The sequence below is a fragment of the Osmia lignaria genome, chromosome 11 (genome assembly GCF_051020975.1).
Source record: "Osmia lignaria lignaria isolate PbOS001 chromosome 11, iyOsmLign1, whole genome shotgun sequence".
Lineage (NCBI taxonomy): Eukaryota > Metazoa > Arthropoda > Insecta > Hymenoptera > Megachilidae > Osmia > Osmia lignaria.
In genome coordinates this window covers 10,863,476-10,880,700 of record NC_135042.1, presented here as the reverse complement: position 1 = coordinate 10,880,700, position 17,225 = coordinate 10,863,476, and the positions used below count along the sequence as shown (strand labels likewise).

Sequence of the window (17,225 nt, the reverse complement as noted above, 5' to 3'; positions counted from 1 at the left end):
CCAGTTTTTCGTTAATAACTCAAAAACGAAACTTCAAACAACATTTTGGTAATGGAAAATGTTGTTCAGAATCACCACAGCAACCCCCCATTTTCGGGAGTTACGGGACACCCTGTATACTCAAAGGTGGCCTCAAAAAATCTCAAAAAATCCTTATTTTGCACTATTTTGCCAAAAACCGGAATTTTTCGTATGTTATTAGTTCCACCTTTCCATCGCTAGATGGACGCCAATTTTTTGGTCCATCAAATGCCTATTTTCCTTATTTTCTTAATTAAAGGTTTAAATTGATTGCGAGGACATTCTTCCTGTGTATTCGAGGCAATTCGAGGTCGCAGAACCATTTGGCGGGCTCAGAAATGCCCAAAAGTTCTTCATGTCTTACCGACCAGTTTTCTGAAATTAAATTAACCACTATCTCTATCTATTAGATGTCAGTAGAAGCTACTTATCAACTTACCGATCGAATTCCTGGCATTTCGTCTCTGCCACTGTCTATTAAAAAAATAAAAACACTCTTGGACCAAGTAATATATGAATTATGGTATCCGGATATTCGGTAAAAATGCATATCTGCTTTTATTGAAAAAAAAAAGAGGTGAGACACAGAGAGAAAAAGGTGTCTCCATGTGCACTCGCATGTTTTGCGGTGTTCGTGGATCGATAAAAGCGTCGATCGAAAAGTGTGCTGTTAAGCGGGCGATTGCGATCGTGGCAACGTGATTTTGATCGTCGGTATTACGACGAGATACGTTTTTCTTGTTAGCGCTTGAAGAAACAAAAATTCGTCGAAATATCGCATGAAAACTTGGTGGGGCCATGATCGTTTTCGCTTCTATTCGAGAAACCGATTATCGTAGACCAGCCTCGATAAGAAAATTCGTTCCTACTATATTTATAGATATACATATACATACATACATTTGATATTTATAATCATATTATATATACCTATGGGCTGTGTCTCGAGAAAAATGCCACTCGGTTGCCTACCCCTTTCGCGTACATTGCTACCTAAAATGTCCACCTCGTGTTGTTTCTTTCCTCTACGCGTAAAAGAAAATAATCGCAATCGTAATGTGTTCGTCTACCGATATATATTAACCCTCCTTTGGCGATGGATCATTCCTGACCTCATTTTCTCTAATCTTTTATTACTATTTGGGAGCAAGCAATAAGAGGCGCCTTCTTTTACCCTCACCCTTTGTTAAAGGAAGCTTATGTTGCACTTGTGCGTATAATCAAGTGCAAATCAGCCTTCCCTTAGCGTTCCATCCACCCATTGTTTGAAGCACTTATGGCACCCGGGTCAAACCACCGCCGTCTGAGGGTTAAACATATGAAAACGTCGATGTACACAATGATTTTTCGTGGTCAGAATCGCTCGCGATGTACCACGACGGTAGCCCTCCTGTTTCACTCGCAACCCCATCGTCGAGACTCGGAAATCGGCAAGGTTTCCGGTCGGCCGCGTGTTTTGCATCGGCCATGGCAGCATTACAACGCACACATACGTTATTCGTCGGTGATTGGCTCGATGCAAAAATAGCGGGACTCTCTTAACGACTAAAAACATGCTGTATACAATAAAACTGTTTCTTTCTTTTTGGTTACGCGTTCCTACATCCCTCCCCCGAGGATCATTGGATCATGATAACTGATCGGGATTCGTCATGAATGTTCCACGCTGATCCAAATTCACGGATTCGTTGCTTGAACTAAAATTAACCGTGGACGAGGAGAGCGATTAACAATGAATTAATATACAGGTTCATCTTATCGTCTGATACAATGGTACCCCCGTCTCACGGTAGAGATTTTCGTTAGTTCTGCGTCAAGCCAACACACACGCACACACGGTCGCACATGTTGAAACGCGCTAGCGCGGATACAGTAATAGTAGTAGTAATAGCAGTGAGAGAGGACGCTCTAATGTTAGTCGAAAAGTGAAATCAATCCGCGGCGATCACAGCGGTAGCTGCTGACGATGACGACGACGACGACGACGACGAGGATGACTTCTTCTTTAGCACGATGTCCTTGATGTTGAGATTGACCTTCTCCTTACGCGGTGGCGGCACCGACTGCAGACAAAATCTCTTGAACGCCTCCAGTTCCCGTTCCGCGTCGTCCATCTCCCCGTCCTCGAGGTCTATATCTTTGGGCGTGAATACGCTCTCTGCAAAAGATACGCTCTGAATACGAGAAATCGGATCTAAGGAATATAAATAAGGGAATATAAGTCTGCTCGCGCGTTTTGCTTTACCGTTTATCTTTCATCCTGATTCAGCTAACTGGTCTGAGTGTACAGTTACATCAGGAGAACCGAGAAACAATGCTGGTTTAAGAGAATGAAACGATATCGATGGAAAGATGAGAGACAAGATCACTGATGACGAATCGACAGAGAGGAAAATAGTGAAACAAAAGGGTTTCCAGTTTCATCTAAACACGGTTGACGATGATCGACGAAAAAAGAGAAACGCTTCTTACGATGCATACGCATGCAAACAGTTTCCAACACAAGGAATAACAGATCATAACGTTAGAAAATAAGTAAATTTTATTGAAACGTCTTCAGATCAGATTTAAGAAAAGATAATCGTGTACTGTCATATACACGTGGTTTACTATCACCTACATAAGTATGTGAGTCAAAGGTATCACAATAAAGACTTCAGGTAGATAGGTAGACTGGGATGATCAATGAACCCGGCGAGGCGTGACACTCTCGAGTGATCTACGTATCTTTTCTTTATCTTTCCCATTTATTTTTTCTCTTTCAAGCTTCCATCGCTTTGTAACATCTAATCGTCTAAACAGACAACGTGACCCTCTCTGTCTCTCTAAGTAATCATGCTTCCGTCGAGTGCTCCTGAGTGATTCGTGATCGACTTTCAAAGAGAAACAACTAGAAAGGAAACAGAGAAGAAAATAAAGGGAGAGATATGTACACGTGTAATAATATGCAATCAAGGCATCCCTAAGTGTAGACAGAGAGAAGAGACTGCAAGCTATCCTAGGTTCAAGTGTATGGACTAAATATAATCCTAGATATAAAGTATTCTAAGAATCGAACATTCGGCAGTATACCTGATTGATCGGCCGTTTCATAAATTGAGTCGTTGCACGCGGGCAAAGCGGAAAGAAAATAAAGAAAAGATAGTGCTCACTGGCCAGAGTTCTCTTCCGGGCAATCCCCCAAGAAATTCGTCGCTGCCAATTCGAGGAGATCCCGAAGCGTATCCCGGTATTTGAAAAATGTTCTCATTCAACCTATAGCTGACCGAGACTTCCGTCCTAACGCGGTACACTGCCCTCTCCTAACGAAAAAAAAAAAAACGAAACGGAAAGAAAAACCGTCGTCAGTTTGACTGAACCTATTTGCTCGTCCAGAAGACATGTGCTTTTATATATTTCGGTTGTAGATGGTATCTCTATTTCATAAAAGAAAGAACAAAAAAAAAATCAACCGGGAGCGAGAAATGCAACCCGGGAGTGTGTTAAGGAAAACAACGGAAAAAAAAAAAAAATGAAAGAAGCAAATTTACAACTGTTAAACTCTGATTATTGTTGTTTCTCACCAACGAGGTTCCAGTCATCTCCGCACTGTCTCGCCCCGGTTCCACGCTTTTTCTTTTTCTTGCTCTTCTCGCTACTCGACGCGGCTATGGACGCGTTTATCGCTTCCCTGACCGCGGTTTTCGCGTTCTGAACATCCTCCATGCTCGTGTCTGTCCTCACTTTGGTCAGGGTCACGCTCGTCCCTTTCAGGTTGATCCCGTTCTCCGGTATCGGTTGACCGTTCGTCACTTTACTGATCTGAATGTTAGCCAAACCGCTCAAAGCCGTGCAATCCGGCGTCAGTCTGCTCCTCAATTCTGCCAAACTCGATGGAATAATACCGTTCGGATGCTTCAGATTCGAGTTATCCGTGCTCGTTTTAGACGACAGATCACCCTTCACGATATAATCTGGTTTCGGGGGTGATGTAAGACCTGCATTGATCGCCTGTTGCAACGCCGGACTTCGTATCGTGACCATACCGTTTTCTGACACCTTTATGATGGCTGCTTGTTGAGTGGGTGGCACTTTCATAGGACCGAACGCAGGATTTCTTATCGTTACCATGTTCGTGTTTGGATTATGAAGTATCCTGGCTGGCTGGTCCCCGTGATCGTTCGTGAAAGGGTCATTGTTTTGTACTGTGGTTTGGTTCGTAGAATTCTGCGAGTTTGTTGCATTCTTATTTTTCTTCTTCTTTTTCTTACCGCTACCGCGTTGGCTTTGTTGCGTTTCTTTAAGCATATCTGTAATGGAAGATAACAATGATTACTATGTATACACTGAAAAAAAAAAAAAAAAAAAAAAAAAAAAAAAAAATTAGTTGTATACTTAAAAATTCAGACACCAAGTTTACCCACCTTTCTCTGCAGGCTTGGGCAGAAGATCCTGCTTCAATTTCCCTGTGTCCACTACAATTACGTTTCCACCCGCCTGAGGACTCGCGTAACTCGACTGAACACCGCTCATCGGTGCAGCAATTATGGTAGTTTGTTTAGGAGGATTCACAGGCTTAGGCAAGGGCGCTGACCTGATCGGCAAAGGCTTCGCGGGAGCATCAACCTTCGTTATCGTGATACCAGGTGGTAATTTTAAATTCTCTATATTGATATTAGAGTTTGCACCGATATCTTTGAACTGGCTACTCAACGGTGAGTTGACACGTTCCTGAGGTGCTGATTGAACTTCCGATCGCTGTTTCACCGTTGTTGTCGTTTGATTCGACACCTTGCTCTGAACCTTCTGATTATCATTCTTCGTTTGTTTAACGGTGACGTTGGAACTTACATTCTTGTTATTCTTGTTCGAGTTCACTAGATTGTTTTTCTCCTGTTGCTGCTGCACTTTTGACTTTTTATTACTATCGTTGGCGATAGTCAAGTTCTGCGACGGCTTCTGAGATGCCGATGTCTGAGCCGGGGCGTTCATTTTATTTTGTTTCTTATTGGAAACGTTTTGTTGTTGACTTTTATTTTTATTCACTGCGTTTTGTTGCAACACGTTCTCCTTATTCTCAGTATTTTTCTTATCTTTCTTAGATTTTGTTTTGCTCTCAGTTATATTCTGTTGCTGAATCTTCTTCTCGTCGATCTGTTTTCCTTTGTTCTTTTCATTATTTGATTGTTTAATGTTTTTCGTATCACAAATCTTGTTTTGTACCTGCTGTTTCGAATTATTCATTTGTTGCTGTTTATTTCCAGCCTGCAACGAATTAATATTGTTATTATTGTTATTGTTGTTTGTATTATTGTTATTATTGTTGTTATTTGATTTAGCTTTCTTTTTCTTTCCGCTAATGTTCTGATTCTGTTCATTATCCAATTTCAAAGAAGCAACTTCCTTAGTCTGACCATTTACCAGGGTGAATAGAACTTTGTCTTCGGCCGGTGTTTGGCCCTTCAATGTAATCGTCACTGTTGGTTCAGCACTGTTCGATTCCATCACTCTTTTAATTGTCACAATCTGTGGTTGATTCTCCGTTTGAACTGGTTTCTTTACTTCCTTCGACTTTGCCTCTTCCATTTTCTTCATCTCTTTCTTTAACTTTTTCCTCTCTTTCTTCGTTAATTTCTTATCATTCGAGTCAACAGCCAGAGATTTCTCCGTAACATTATTTGAGTTACTTTTAACATTTATACCATTGCTACTCGTTTGTGTTTTATTTTTACCATTAACATCAGTTTTATCATTTTTCGTCGTCGTCGTCGTCGTCTTATTCGTCTGGCTGGGAACCATCGTCTTGTTGTCAATTTTATTAGTAGTAATACTTTTATTATTCTTTATATTTGTATTCACAGGTGCAGTCTTCGTTTTGCTATTTATACTACTGTTACTACTACTACTGCTGCTACAGCTACTGCTACTGATATTACTACTATTGCTATAAACTTCTTGTTTGTCTTTCTTTTTATTACTTAATTGCTTTACAATCGGCAACGTTATTGGCGGTGACGTAGGTAAAATAGATACTTCGGGTAGATTACACTGAGGTAATAATCTTTGAGGAACGGGTTTCTGCGGATCTACAACAGTAATAGTTACTTCCGGTGTCTTTTTTTGCAACTCTATTAACTTTTGTCTTTCTGCTTCTTGCCTGTCTCTTTTAAGCTTCTCCTCAAGCTGAAAGAAAAATAGTGAAATCTGTTAAAATTATATTAACTTCAAGAACAATATTTTATTCTAACTGATATTAACCAACCTTCCGTTGTTTTTGTCTAGCTTTTTTCTCAGCTTTCTTATTATTATCTTTCTTTCCATTCTGATTTCCTTCAATGAACTCAAGCAATTCCTCCAAATCCCTCTGATCTCGTTGATCTGGTTGAACCGAAGGAACACTCGACACTGGAGTATTTGACCTAGGCGCTGAATTTGTTACTATCTTCGTTTCTGTGTTCGTGCTAGCGGATAACTGTTCCGAAGGGCTTTTCGACGGACTACACGTAGCCTTGCACTTCTTGGCCTTCTTTTTGGTCAGTAATTGTCGTAATCGTTCTCTCATTTCATTATAATTTCGGCTAACCGGTGCTACAGAAGGCTAAAAAGGTAGTACTCGTTTAAGATAATTATATTCCTTTTCTCATAGAAAATTGAATTACCGCCAAACATTCACTTACAACCCCATGCCCGAACACTTCGCAATAGCAACAATCGCAATGCCTACTCGAATCTCTTTGTGCAGAACTACTAGTTGAACAAGAATCTTCTTGGCTACTTCCCGAATCTGAGCAATCCCCATCTCCGGAACTTACTGAAAATGCATATGATACTTGTTACAAAGAACGATCGTACAGTTATCATTGTCAAAAGTAGTTGAATGAATACTGACAGTCATTGCACGACACTCTCTTTATGTGCTCGACATTAGCTTGTTTGTGACAAGCGTGCGACGGATGACTGTTGTGTGTATGAGGTCTGTGAGTGGGTCCTGTATTTTTTACCAAGTCTGGCAAGGGCCCGTGCGTATGTGAATGAGTGATACCTGTTTAGTTCCCCCCCCAAAAAGACAATCTATTATTTTTTTAAACACCGACTACTTAAGTTATAACGAGTACACTTCGGGAAGATTGCATAACAGAAATAATCGAAAGTCCTTGATCGCGATACTCACCTTGATGCGTTGTGTGATTATGAGCGGTGTTTGTTGTCTGCGTTGTAGAATGCCTCGTTTGTGTTTGAGCAGACTGCGTAGAACCTGTTTTCACAGCAGGTTTATTTGGTTCTTGATTAGCTTTCACGGTAGGAGGTGATACCGGCTTTGGATGACCATTTGATACGACAGCTTCAGGCACAGCTAATAGTATCAAAGATTATTGCGTCAATCGTAATCGCCTGATAATGAAAAATCAAAATTCCTTACCATTACTTTTTGTTAAACAAGGACAAGTGTCACACTTTCTTTTAAAATTTAATAAACACGGACAAGGAGGATTTTCTAGCACCGGTTTCCGCTCTGTTATCTCTCTCGCGTGCTGATACACGCACGAACAAGGTTGCGGATCAAACGCTTTGAATTCGACATCTTCCCTTACACTTATTTCTTTCTCATCGCTTTCGATCTCTTTCGTATCTATATCCTCCACTTTTTTCTTTACTTGCGTAACAGAATAATTCGCTGGGTCTTCTAAAATCAAATTTGCAAAAATCAACCACTGCATGCAATACAACATCTGGCCGTTTAATTTTGCATTCTGATGATTCTCTTACCTAAAAAATCAATTGTGAACTGTGGAAAAGAATTTTCTAATGGTAATACTAAGTTTTCCGCGTCATTTTTATTAACCTGGCAATAAACGTTACTTAGCTTAATAAATTCTGTGACACTGTATAAATGAAGCATATGGAAAATGTCAGAAAAAAAGAAGTAAAATTTTTCTTACAATTGGAAACGTCGATAGTCCTGTACACATATGACATTCACAGCTTTTTCCCTCCTCTATACCATTTTCCATACCAGTTTCTTCGTTATGCACCCTTTTAAGAACACGTATAAGTTATAAATCCAAATGAATGATTATGAAGTATGTACAGCAACAAGTACCTGGTTGATCTAATTGCAAACTGTGCTAGATGACACGTTGCACGCGCATAATCGAAAAAGTCGGTCTCGTCTTGTCCGCTGGTATAAGCGTCCGTAGTAGTTAATATATCCGCTATGTCAGCTAATTTTTTATGTTGAGCTTTATTCCAATCGTCTAATAAAATTTGAACTATCTCAATATTTGGAAGCATACTTAGTAACTCCAAACTAAAATCTGGAACTGGGCTAAGAGGCCTACTATCCGTTTCCGATACAGCAACTTTAATTTGCGGTGCAACCATTGAAAGTTCTCTGTCACTTTCTTGTAATTCACTAAAATTTTTATTTCACGTTAAAACATTGAACTATGCATGTCCATCATATATGTTGTTTTCTGTTAACATACTTTTCAATATCAGGTGATTTATTCACCGTTCGTTGCTCCATCAGTTTTCTAGTCGCTGTAAATAATTCCCAAGCTTCCCTTATTTGCTTAAGCCTAGTCATCCGAACTGTTTGTTCTGCACTAAAATACGTGTTGGTTATAAAATTTTGTACGCTCATTTTCTTTCCTGTTAAATAAAATCTCATTTATGTTGCCACTTACTTATACATATCCATCCACGATTCAGTCTCTAACCATAGGTCCGCGATTAGTGCCATTTCATCGTAAAATGGTAAATACCGAAGAACGAGACCTCGGTACTCTAAGCCTTTTAAAGGCACAAGTTTTCTTAACTGTAAAATCAAACATTTTTTTATTCTAACGTCGATCGAAAGGCTTTCGATTATCAGTGAAGCGTTAGTCTACCTGTTCGACAAAAGATGGCAAATTATTTTGTACCAATGGATCGTCATATACATAGATCTGATATAACTTCTTAATAAAACATTCCCAAGATAAATTAAATTTACACAGATGATCTGTTAAAGGTTTTACAAATTCGGTTATCTTTGAAGCTGTCGATATTAATGCGTCGTAATCGTCTATAAGACCTGTACGAAAGATATAATAAATGAACGGTACCGTTAATCGGCAAAAACGAATACTTTGCTTTAGAAAATATTTCATATTAACCTGTAAGAAAAATTTCTGCTAAATTATTTACACTACGATCATGTAGGAGAGCTAATAATCGAACTTTTACTTCTATAACAAATCCTTGGGTCAAATTCACTAGCCTCATAAACAACTGATGAGGATCTCTCTTACACAGTCTGAAAAGTAATACTATGTTTAAATCTATCAAATACACAAAAATCATTCATCACAGAAGCATTACGACAACTTACTGTAAAACAATTTCATGTACATCGTCCATCGCATAAGAAAATACATTATGATGAAACTGTAAGCCTCCTGGAATACGTGACGTTTCCAAGGCTACGTTAAAACAACCCCTTATATGTTGTCGTATTTCTCTCCATAATTTTTTAAACTTCATCGCCTTTTGTAGCTCCTCTTTGAATAATTCTCTGCATCAACAATGACTCTTGTTAAAACTTTTCATTGATCTAGTTTGTCTTCACGTACAAACCAATTACCTTTTTGCTTTATACGTATCACAGGAACATGACTCCTTTCCCCTCGGATTCTCAATAATAGTATTGCTGCTCGAATTCTCGTCGACTGTGTCCGAATTCGTTTGAAATGTAGCTTGCTTGATACCCTCGGGACCCCTTGCACCTTTGATAAATTCGTCAACCACGCTTTCATCTAGTGTCACGCTCTGCAAGTAGAACGTGTTCGAGGTACGATCGTGGCGAGGTAAACGTATACGCTGTACGTAAGTAGGAAACATACCGCGACAGGAACTGAGTCTGCAACGATAGGAGACCTGACAACGTCTTCCACATATTTAACAAGCCGATCGTTGTCCTGTCGCGTTAAATCGCTCTCTGCATCGATGCAGCCGTTGCAAGGAGCACTGTCTCCTGTGTGTTTCTTAGTAAGAACGTCACCCATCATTACTATGTTGCTTTCTCTACTCCTGTTGCATTGACCGTCCTCGTTGTCGCTGCCGTTCATTCTACCACCGCGCGGTGTAACTGCTACACCAATTTAATCGTTCAGTGATAATTCAAGCAAATTAAACGACAATCGATCAGACTTTTTCCACGAGTTTTACTCCAGAAACACGTAAACACCTAAACCGCTCAATATGGCGTCTCGCGTATTCATCCTGTGGTTCAACGTTGCGTCGTAAGGTGACGTACTTCGCCGATTTTCCGAAACAAGGGAACACTAGCAGCATCTATTAAAAGCAGCGGAAGCTATTTATCTTACAATTAGTAGTTTCCGCCGTTTTCGTATAGATGACAGTCTTTCGTCGGTGCCCAGTGCTGGTTTTAGCCACTATTAGCGCCCTGAGCAAAATTATCATGGCGGTAAAAAACGCGTCAGGGAAGATGTAGACATAAATGCCGCAGCATATATAGCATATATGTAATATTACATATGAGATGTAGATAGAGAGAAGAGACAATGAGAAAATATCGGTATATTAGCATACTAGGGACACCGGGCTGCGGCGCCCCCTACAGATCTAGCGCCCTGGACAATTGCCCGACCGCGGCCTCCCCCCCTAATGCCGGCACTGTCGGTGCCATCGCTCAGTTTCTCAAGCTCAGCGTGACTTACCATCTTTCAGTAACAAAGGCATGTCCAATCTTGTTGGTTCCGTAGCCACTGAATACGTAAAAACGAATTGTCAGAAGAATGACAACAACAAATTATTTAGATTTGGATATCAATAAGTTATTTGAAGAGCATACGATAAGGGAGATCGAGGAAATTCAAAAGAAGATTCAGTATGAAAGTGACAGAAAAAAAATTGAACTTAGGACATTAGTAGGGTAAAGTTTCTTTCATTGACTTGACATTTTTTATTATTTCTGTTCTTAATCTTCTGTATGTGCATATTTTATAAATAATAAAATATTCATTTTATAAACATTTTCAGAGAAAGATACCGTGACCTTATATTAGCTGCAGATACAATTGGGAAAATGAAATTAACTTCAGAACGTCTTATTTCAAGAATTATTAACATTGAAAACAAATTTGGAGAATTACAGAAAAAGTATCTTATTGGATTTAAGCTAGATCCTATAGACAGTACAGATGGCAGGTATTTGTAATAATAATCTTTTCATACAGGATATATTGTCCTCTGATATATACAAGTTTATAAAGTATGTATATTTTCTTAGGCACAATGAAAGAACCGAAGATTCAGTTATTATGAAAATAAAAATTTTGATGGACATACCTGAATACATTTGGTCTAACATTGAAAACAAAAACTTGATATTTGCATCACAGTTGTATATAATAGGACGATTTATATATCATGATTTATTATTCGAAAAGGGAAATCATGATTTAGAAAATAAATATCTAATTGCATCTAAACAGTGGGATGTAATTAAAAGATTCGAAAATATTATACTTAATGAATGCAACAATGTATTGCAGTCATTGACTGTACAAGCAGAGGTTGGTATCCGCTTGAATGTGTGATGTATGCTACATTTTTTTAGATCTGATGTTTATTTCAGAGTATAGCCAATTCTTTAGCTGCGCTTGTGTTATTATTAAGAAAAACATTCCCACAGCTCTTGGAAAAATTAATATCTATGCGCAAATATACGATTCAGACCATTGTTACGGATGAAAATGATAATAGTGTTAAAAACAAGATAAAACTATGTATTGAAATATTAATTCAAACGATCAGTTTAATATATTCATGTTTTATAAGTAAGTATTTACATTTGAGCTTATAACATTGATAAAATATGTTCTATCCAAATATAGGAATAAAATATTCATTACAGATACACCTGAAAAATCGGAAGGTCTTATTTTACAATACATAACAGAAATTCAAGATCAAAACTTATATTCATTACTTACTCAATTAAATTTTGATCAAGAATTATTAAAGGAATTTCTCCCTTCGATGATAAAAGACTATAACCCCTTTGATAAAGCAAATAGTAAATTGAAAGAACTGGATACAGACAAAAATTTTCGTATATCACGTATTCAAAAAAGTATTCAATCCTGGCTTGAATGGGTTGCTGAATTTTGCAATAAGGAAGTTACAAAACTTTTGGAACTAGTGATATCTATAAAAGGCTTATACTATGTTCGAGAAGAAGCTGTTAGTATTAATCTACCTGAAAACTGGAATTCAATATGGGCAGAGCTTTCTCTGCCAAGGATAACATTCTGGGTAGAATTTTTTCAACCTTTAATATCAAATAGAGTAAAAAGTACGTAATACGAAATACAGCATAAAAAAATGTATCTCCGATCATTAACATGTGAATAATAGTGATTTTAATATTTGATCAGGTATTATAAACGACAAGTGGATAGAAAGTATAACTGTCTTAAAATCGGACATAGCTGAGTTACTTAACAAAGTGATCAATGAGAAATTTGATTATCCCGAACACGATTTACGATGGTTCGTTTGGAAAGATTCTCCCAGCGACATTCCACAAAAACTTACCAAGAATGGCGGACTAGATAACAAGAGATCATTGTTAATGAAAACTAAAGGATATTCACCAAACATCCTTAAACTGTGTGAAAGCTTAGATATAAGTTTACAAGCTTTGCTTTCAGACCTGGAACAATATTTGTACGAGACCGAACGTGTAAGGTCTATAAAAGACAATCTGTTATCTACAAACATATATTTAATTTCTGATACGTATTCTGATCGTGCAGAGATCCAGGAGCATTTACAAACCGTTAGCAGTAATATGATCGAGGATTTTATGGATTTTGTGAGAAGTACATGTGTTAACGATAAACCCGAGCATGGTCAACGCGATATAAACACCGTCGTGATGGCGAGGTTTCTCTTGGCATTAACCTCGTTGAGCTCTAATTTAAATAAATGTTTCACCCTTTCAAAGGTATCCGGATTAACTATTACGAATACCAAGTGGCAATCTATTTGCGATAAATTGAAAGAAGAGAGTACTTTTATGTGGTCAGTTTGGGCTAGAATGTACAAAAATAAAATAAGCGAACACAGGGAGAAGTTTATATCAAAAGAACCTCTTTATGGATTTCCGATTCACTTAGTTGTCTCTGAATGGGAAAAAATAACTATCGAAGAAGATTCTGGAGAGGGTAAAAGAATAAAATCAGAGATCTTAGTACCTTATCAGCCGTCCATACAATTACAAAAATTTTTGACCGCCATTAATAAGGATTTGAACAAGATAATACCGCATACTCTTCCAAAGTAAACAGAAAGATTCTTCTATTCTTCGATTTTCTTATAAATTCGGTTATCTCAATTTTCTTAATTTTTATTTTTATTTATAGGAGAATTTTACATGAAATTATAGAGGATGTCGCAATGGAATTACTGAACTACTATGCAACTGCATTGGATAACGTTAATCTTTCACAAAAGCAAGCCTTTCAAGTTTTATTTGATATCAAATATTCCACTTTGCTCATGGCACCGCGTGAAAATAAAACACTTTCCGATTTGTCAACAAAGGCTTGCGATAGTGTTGTGTCGAAAATTGATCCATTCGATTATGATGTTTTCAATCCTTTTATTTATACCAATGTAAAGAAAAGTGTTCAAAGATCTCTTGTGAGTATACGCATAAATGCAAAATATCTTTTTATATTGATATTTATTTTTTAATTACTTTTCTCTGCTTTAGCTTATACTAGGTAACTTAGTACCTCACTTAGAACAGCTACATTCAATTTTGGGTTCACGAAGCGAATACAGTAATACCGAAGGTGCGAAATCAGATTTACCTTCCGTGTTAGCATTGTGCACAGGTGCACCCTGGTTTCCACCATTGACAGTAACAGCTCCGACTAGAAATTTACCTCTCGTAACGATTACATTACCAGAAAAACCGCAGGTAAATGTGATTTTTGAAAATCTCTAATGTATATCATTTAATCTTTAAAATTTAATCGAATATTATTTTATATCATTTTCTCTGGTACTATTTATTTGATATATATGCTGTTAGATTACCAGAGCATTCAGATAAGATCGTGAATTTAATTGTGGTAAGGAAACGATAGTGAATGTTGTGTTCTCTTTGCAAACTAATTTTTTAACATTAAATTAACTTTGCTTTCTTACGTTATACTGTGATTTATGTTTTGCGCTGTGTAAGGTGCCTATGTTGAATTAACTGTGCGAGTAAGGTAATAATTAATATTATTTGATCTGTACTAATATAGCGGAAGAAAATGTCAAATAAGGAAAACACAAAAAGTGATACAACGGGATCGTCAATCAAGTCTGGAGCAGCGGCATTTTTCGGGGCAATGGGCTCTGATTGGTTTAGCAGCAGTTAACTTATTTATTTAATTATAAAAATCGTAAATTTGTATTATTGAATGTATATATATTGAGTACATTTAATGTAAATAACGTATCATTGAAATAATGCCTTTTTGACAATGCTGTCAGTATTGAATAAAATATTTTATACAGTCTTTAAATCCTGACTGTAATTTATTTTGTTTGTGAAAATCTCCTGATTAAAATGATACCAAACGCGACATAGTTTTTGGTACTACAGTGTCATATTCTACGGCATTATTTAAGTACATAATTAAACGATATTGACCATGCATTCATTATTATTAATATTCTTTCCGTAAAATTATATTTGCAATGTGGTACATTTCAGAATCTCAAAGGCATAGTTCCTGAAAAAAATATAACAGAGAGAAGACATCAGGATGTCTAGGAACTCGGCAAAATCAAAAAATTCATCTGTAACAAAACAAAAAAGAATTACGGTTAATTTTGCAAATTATCAATTTTTATTCTAATAAAATTATATATGAATTTGGATTTTATAAAATGTTAGCAATTAAAAAGAACTCTCAATTATCAAGTGTTGAAACTGTAAATTATTCTATTTGAATTAAAATTAATTAAATAAAGTAATAAGATACACTCTTTCATTATGGAGCAATGCCCAAGGCTTTTCTTCACTGGTGCACTGACTCTAATACAGGATATATCGAGCAATTAAAAAAAAGAATAAAATTAAAATTGTAACATGGTGTCACGTGCGCCCCCCCGTTACAATCGTTGCGCTTTCCCACCTCCCACTCTAACCCTAACCCCGTAACCTAGGCCTGTCCAAGTAGGGGAATCCACTCCTGGAACACATGTTTCGGTTCCCCTTCCAACGCTGCTCCTTCAAATAAGATGGGACGGTTCCGACTACATCTCTCCGAGAGGACAGTACCGCCGCTAGGAAAGACGGAGAGACGGTAGTCGGAACCGTCCCATCTTACTGCATCTTACTTGAAGGAGCAGCGTTGGAAGGGGAACCGAAACATGTGTTCCAGAAGTGGATTCCCCTACTTGGACAGGCCTGCCGTAACCCACCGATAAACCCTTCCCTCACCTTACCCCTTTTTCCCTGCCCGTCGGTATCGGGCCGATGGAGGCGACGGAAAGAACCCCAAGAAGCGGACAACCCCAAGAGGAACTTCGAGGCCGGTGACAGACCCCTAACCCCTCCCAGGAAAGGGAACAACGATGGACCCCAAGACGAAACGTCCAGCTCAAACTGGCTCAAACAACAGCAGCAAAAGATGTGGCGGTCGACGTCGATGTCGATAAGGAAGATTACGCTGTCAAGATTATTCTTACCGCCACCTTTTTTGAACCATATTTATCCGTTCATTTGTTTGTCATTTAAACATGACCACCCTTACAGTAAAATTTCTCAAAATTGTATCTTCTGAGCCAAAACATTACTTGGCCCGAGAAAATTTATTTTTTCCTTTCTTGTAGTATTAAAGGGTAAACTATACTTCAGGGGCCTAAAAATTATGGCCTTTTTTTTACCTTCTTGAAGTATTTTACGTGTAGAATCTAAAAATCCTAGTTTTAAGGCACGGAATTCATTGGTTCAGAAGTTATACATGTGTAAAAGTGAGCGTTTTTAGCGTATACCGGGTGTGCTGTACTCCGGTGCTAACCCTTACCCTGACCCTGACCCTAACCCTAACTCTAACCTTAGCCCTAGAAATAGTAAAAAATGCCAATTATAATAGGAATCGAATGAAAGCCAAGTTTAGACTAATTTACCTACAAATTCTGTTTTACCGACGGCGACTCCACTCATTGGACGTGATTGGACGGCAACAGGCTACAAGTCAATATGGCGTCGAAATAACCCGTGAAATACGCTAAAAACCCTCATTTTTACACACGTCTAACTTCTGAACCGATGGATACCGCGCCTTAAAACTAGGATTTTTAGATTCTACTCGTAAAATACTTCAAGAAGGTAAGAAAAAGGGCCATAATTTTTGGGCCCCTGAGGTAAAGTTCAGCCGTTAACATGCCTTTGCAGTTGATGAATTTTGTTAATAAAAATAAATGATTAGCGAAAATGATTAGTGGTGTCGACAATTTCTTCTTAATAGCCATTTTCTTCATTATCGACCTCGATGCCGGCCGCCACAAACGTGTGGACTTGTTCCGTATTTAAAATGAATGGTCAACGCTTCAATTGAAAAAATATATATTCGGAAATATTGATATAAAGGTTGACACGTCTTTAGGCTTGGAGAATTTGGCGAGGAATGAATAGTTACAAAAGTTATTCTAATTTGTTTAAAATGACAAATGAACAATAAATGTAGTTATAAAAAGGTGGCGATGAGAATAATCTTCAATCTTCCTTATCGATAACGGCCGCCACAAACGCGGAAGCACTAGCGCTTTCTATCGAAAAGCAGCGGAAACTTAAATAATAAATAAATTTTAGGTAAGTCTGCATGGTGGCGCCTGTAACAAATGATCGAAACGATATTCAAATACCACTGACCGACACTAATGATTGTTTTACAACTTTCACTAAAAAAAGTCAAAGTAAAATGACGAACAAATATTTAACTAATAACTAATTCAATTTTATTAGTCACCATCTAATAGATAATCAGTACATTGCATAAATTTGACCACGATTTCGTACATGACAACAAACTAAAACATAACATGATCTTAAAAAAAAGACGATAAAAACGCTTAAAGCAAAAGACACTTCCACTTTTTCTACGCGATCACGGGTCGACAAACAGTTTACAAATCGCTCTCGTTTCCAT

At 37.7% G+C, this 17,225-nt stretch overlaps 2 protein-coding genes and 1 long non-coding RNA gene across 12 annotated transcripts; 1 reads left to right on the top strand and 2 right to left on the bottom strand.

The window, feature by feature from the left end:
• Window positions 1–131: 131 nt before the first annotated feature.
• Window positions 132–10,276, bottom strand: LOC117604147 (uncharacterized). 8 transcript variants are annotated; one of them, XM_034323944.2, is made up of 20 exons: window positions 9,885–10,276; window positions 9,626–9,810; window positions 9,374–9,556; window positions 9,229–9,298; window positions 8,892–9,158; window positions 8,688–8,818; window positions 8,487–8,606; window positions 8,295–8,413; window positions 8,102–8,222; window positions 7,941–8,034; window positions 7,768–7,843; window positions 7,421–7,684; window positions 7,172–7,354; window positions 6,890–7,042; window positions 6,678–6,811; window positions 6,263–6,598; window positions 4,425–6,183; window positions 3,585–4,310; window positions 461–2,179; window positions 133–396 (listed from the first exon to the last, which is right to left on the bottom strand). In XM_034323944.2, the coding sequence occupies exons 1-19, from the start codon at window positions 10,107–10,109 to the stop codon at window positions 1,953–1,955; spliced, it is 5,373 nt and encodes a 1,790-aa protein (XP_034179835.2). In that variant the 5' UTR covers window positions 10,110–10,276; the 3' UTR covers window positions 133–396; window positions 461–1,952. The 8 variants fall into 8 exon arrangements, with proteins under 8 accessions (XP_076546957.1, XP_034179835.2, XP_034179833.2 ...); XM_076690842.1 differs by having other exon boundaries at window positions 132–396; window positions 7,421–7,681; window positions 8,102–8,413; XM_034323942.2 differs by having other exon boundaries at window positions 8,102–8,413.
• Window positions 10,277–10,702: 426 nt separating this feature from the next.
• Cog1 (conserved oligomeric Golgi complex subunit 1) lies at window positions 10,703–14,579 on the top strand. 3 transcript variants are annotated; one of them, XM_034323949.2, is made up of 10 exons: window positions 10,703–10,936; window positions 11,044–11,211; window positions 11,294–11,579; window positions 11,642–11,843; window positions 11,921–12,361; window positions 12,444–13,350; window positions 13,434–13,713; window positions 13,787–13,996; window positions 14,111–14,150; window positions 14,328–14,464. In XM_034323949.2, the coding sequence occupies exons 1-9, from the start codon at window positions 10,800–10,802 to the stop codon at window positions 14,129–14,131; spliced, it is 2,652 nt and encodes an 883-aa protein (XP_034179840.2). In that variant the 5' UTR covers window positions 10,703–10,799; the 3' UTR covers window positions 14,132–14,150; window positions 14,328–14,464. The 3 variants fall into 3 exon arrangements, with proteins under 3 accessions (XP_034179840.2, XP_034179839.2, XP_076546964.1); XM_034323948.2 differs by lacking the exon at window positions 14,111–14,150 and having other exon boundaries at window positions 10,704–10,936; window positions 14,328–14,579; XM_076690849.1 differs by lacking the exons at window positions 10,703–10,936; window positions 14,111–14,150 and having other exon boundaries at window positions 11,069–11,207; window positions 14,328–14,579.
• Window positions 14,580–14,619: 40 nt separating this feature from the next.
• Window positions 14,620–15,674, bottom strand: LOC117604151 (uncharacterized). Its single transcript, XR_013062982.1, has 2 exons — window positions 15,520–15,674; window positions 14,620–14,868 (listed from the first exon to the last, which is right to left on the bottom strand). It is a non-coding gene; the product is annotated as an uncharacterized LOC117604151 (long non-coding RNA).
• Between the last annotated feature and the right edge of the window lie 1,551 nt (window positions 15,675–17,225).

Excerpts from the sequence above, each read along its gene's own strand:
- LOC117604147 (XM_034323942.2), bottom strand. The coding sequence starts at position 10,109 with ATGAACGGCAGCGACAACGAGGACGGTCAATGCAACAGGAGTAGAGAA. Across the intron at positions 9,811-9,884 it reads CAGACTCAGTTCCTGTCGCG|AGCGTGACACTAGATGAAAG; the intron begins GTATGTTTCCTA and ends TTCTACTTGCAG. Across the intron at positions 9,557-9,625 it reads GATACGTATAAAGCAAAAAG|AGAATTATTCAAAGAGGAGC; the intron begins GTAATTGGTTTG and ends TTGTTGATGCAG.
- Cog1 (XM_034323948.2), top strand. The coding sequence starts at position 10,800 with ATGACAACAACAAATTATTTAGATTTGGATATCAATAAGTTATTTGAA. Across the intron at positions 11,212-11,293 it reads ATAGACAGTACAGATGGCAG|GCACAATGAAAGAACCGAAG; the intron begins GTATTTGTAATA and ends ATATTTTCTTAG. Across the intron at positions 13,997-14,327 it reads CATTACCAGAAAAACCGCAG|CGGAAGAAAATGTCAAATAA; the intron begins GTAAATGTGATT and ends GTACTAATATAG.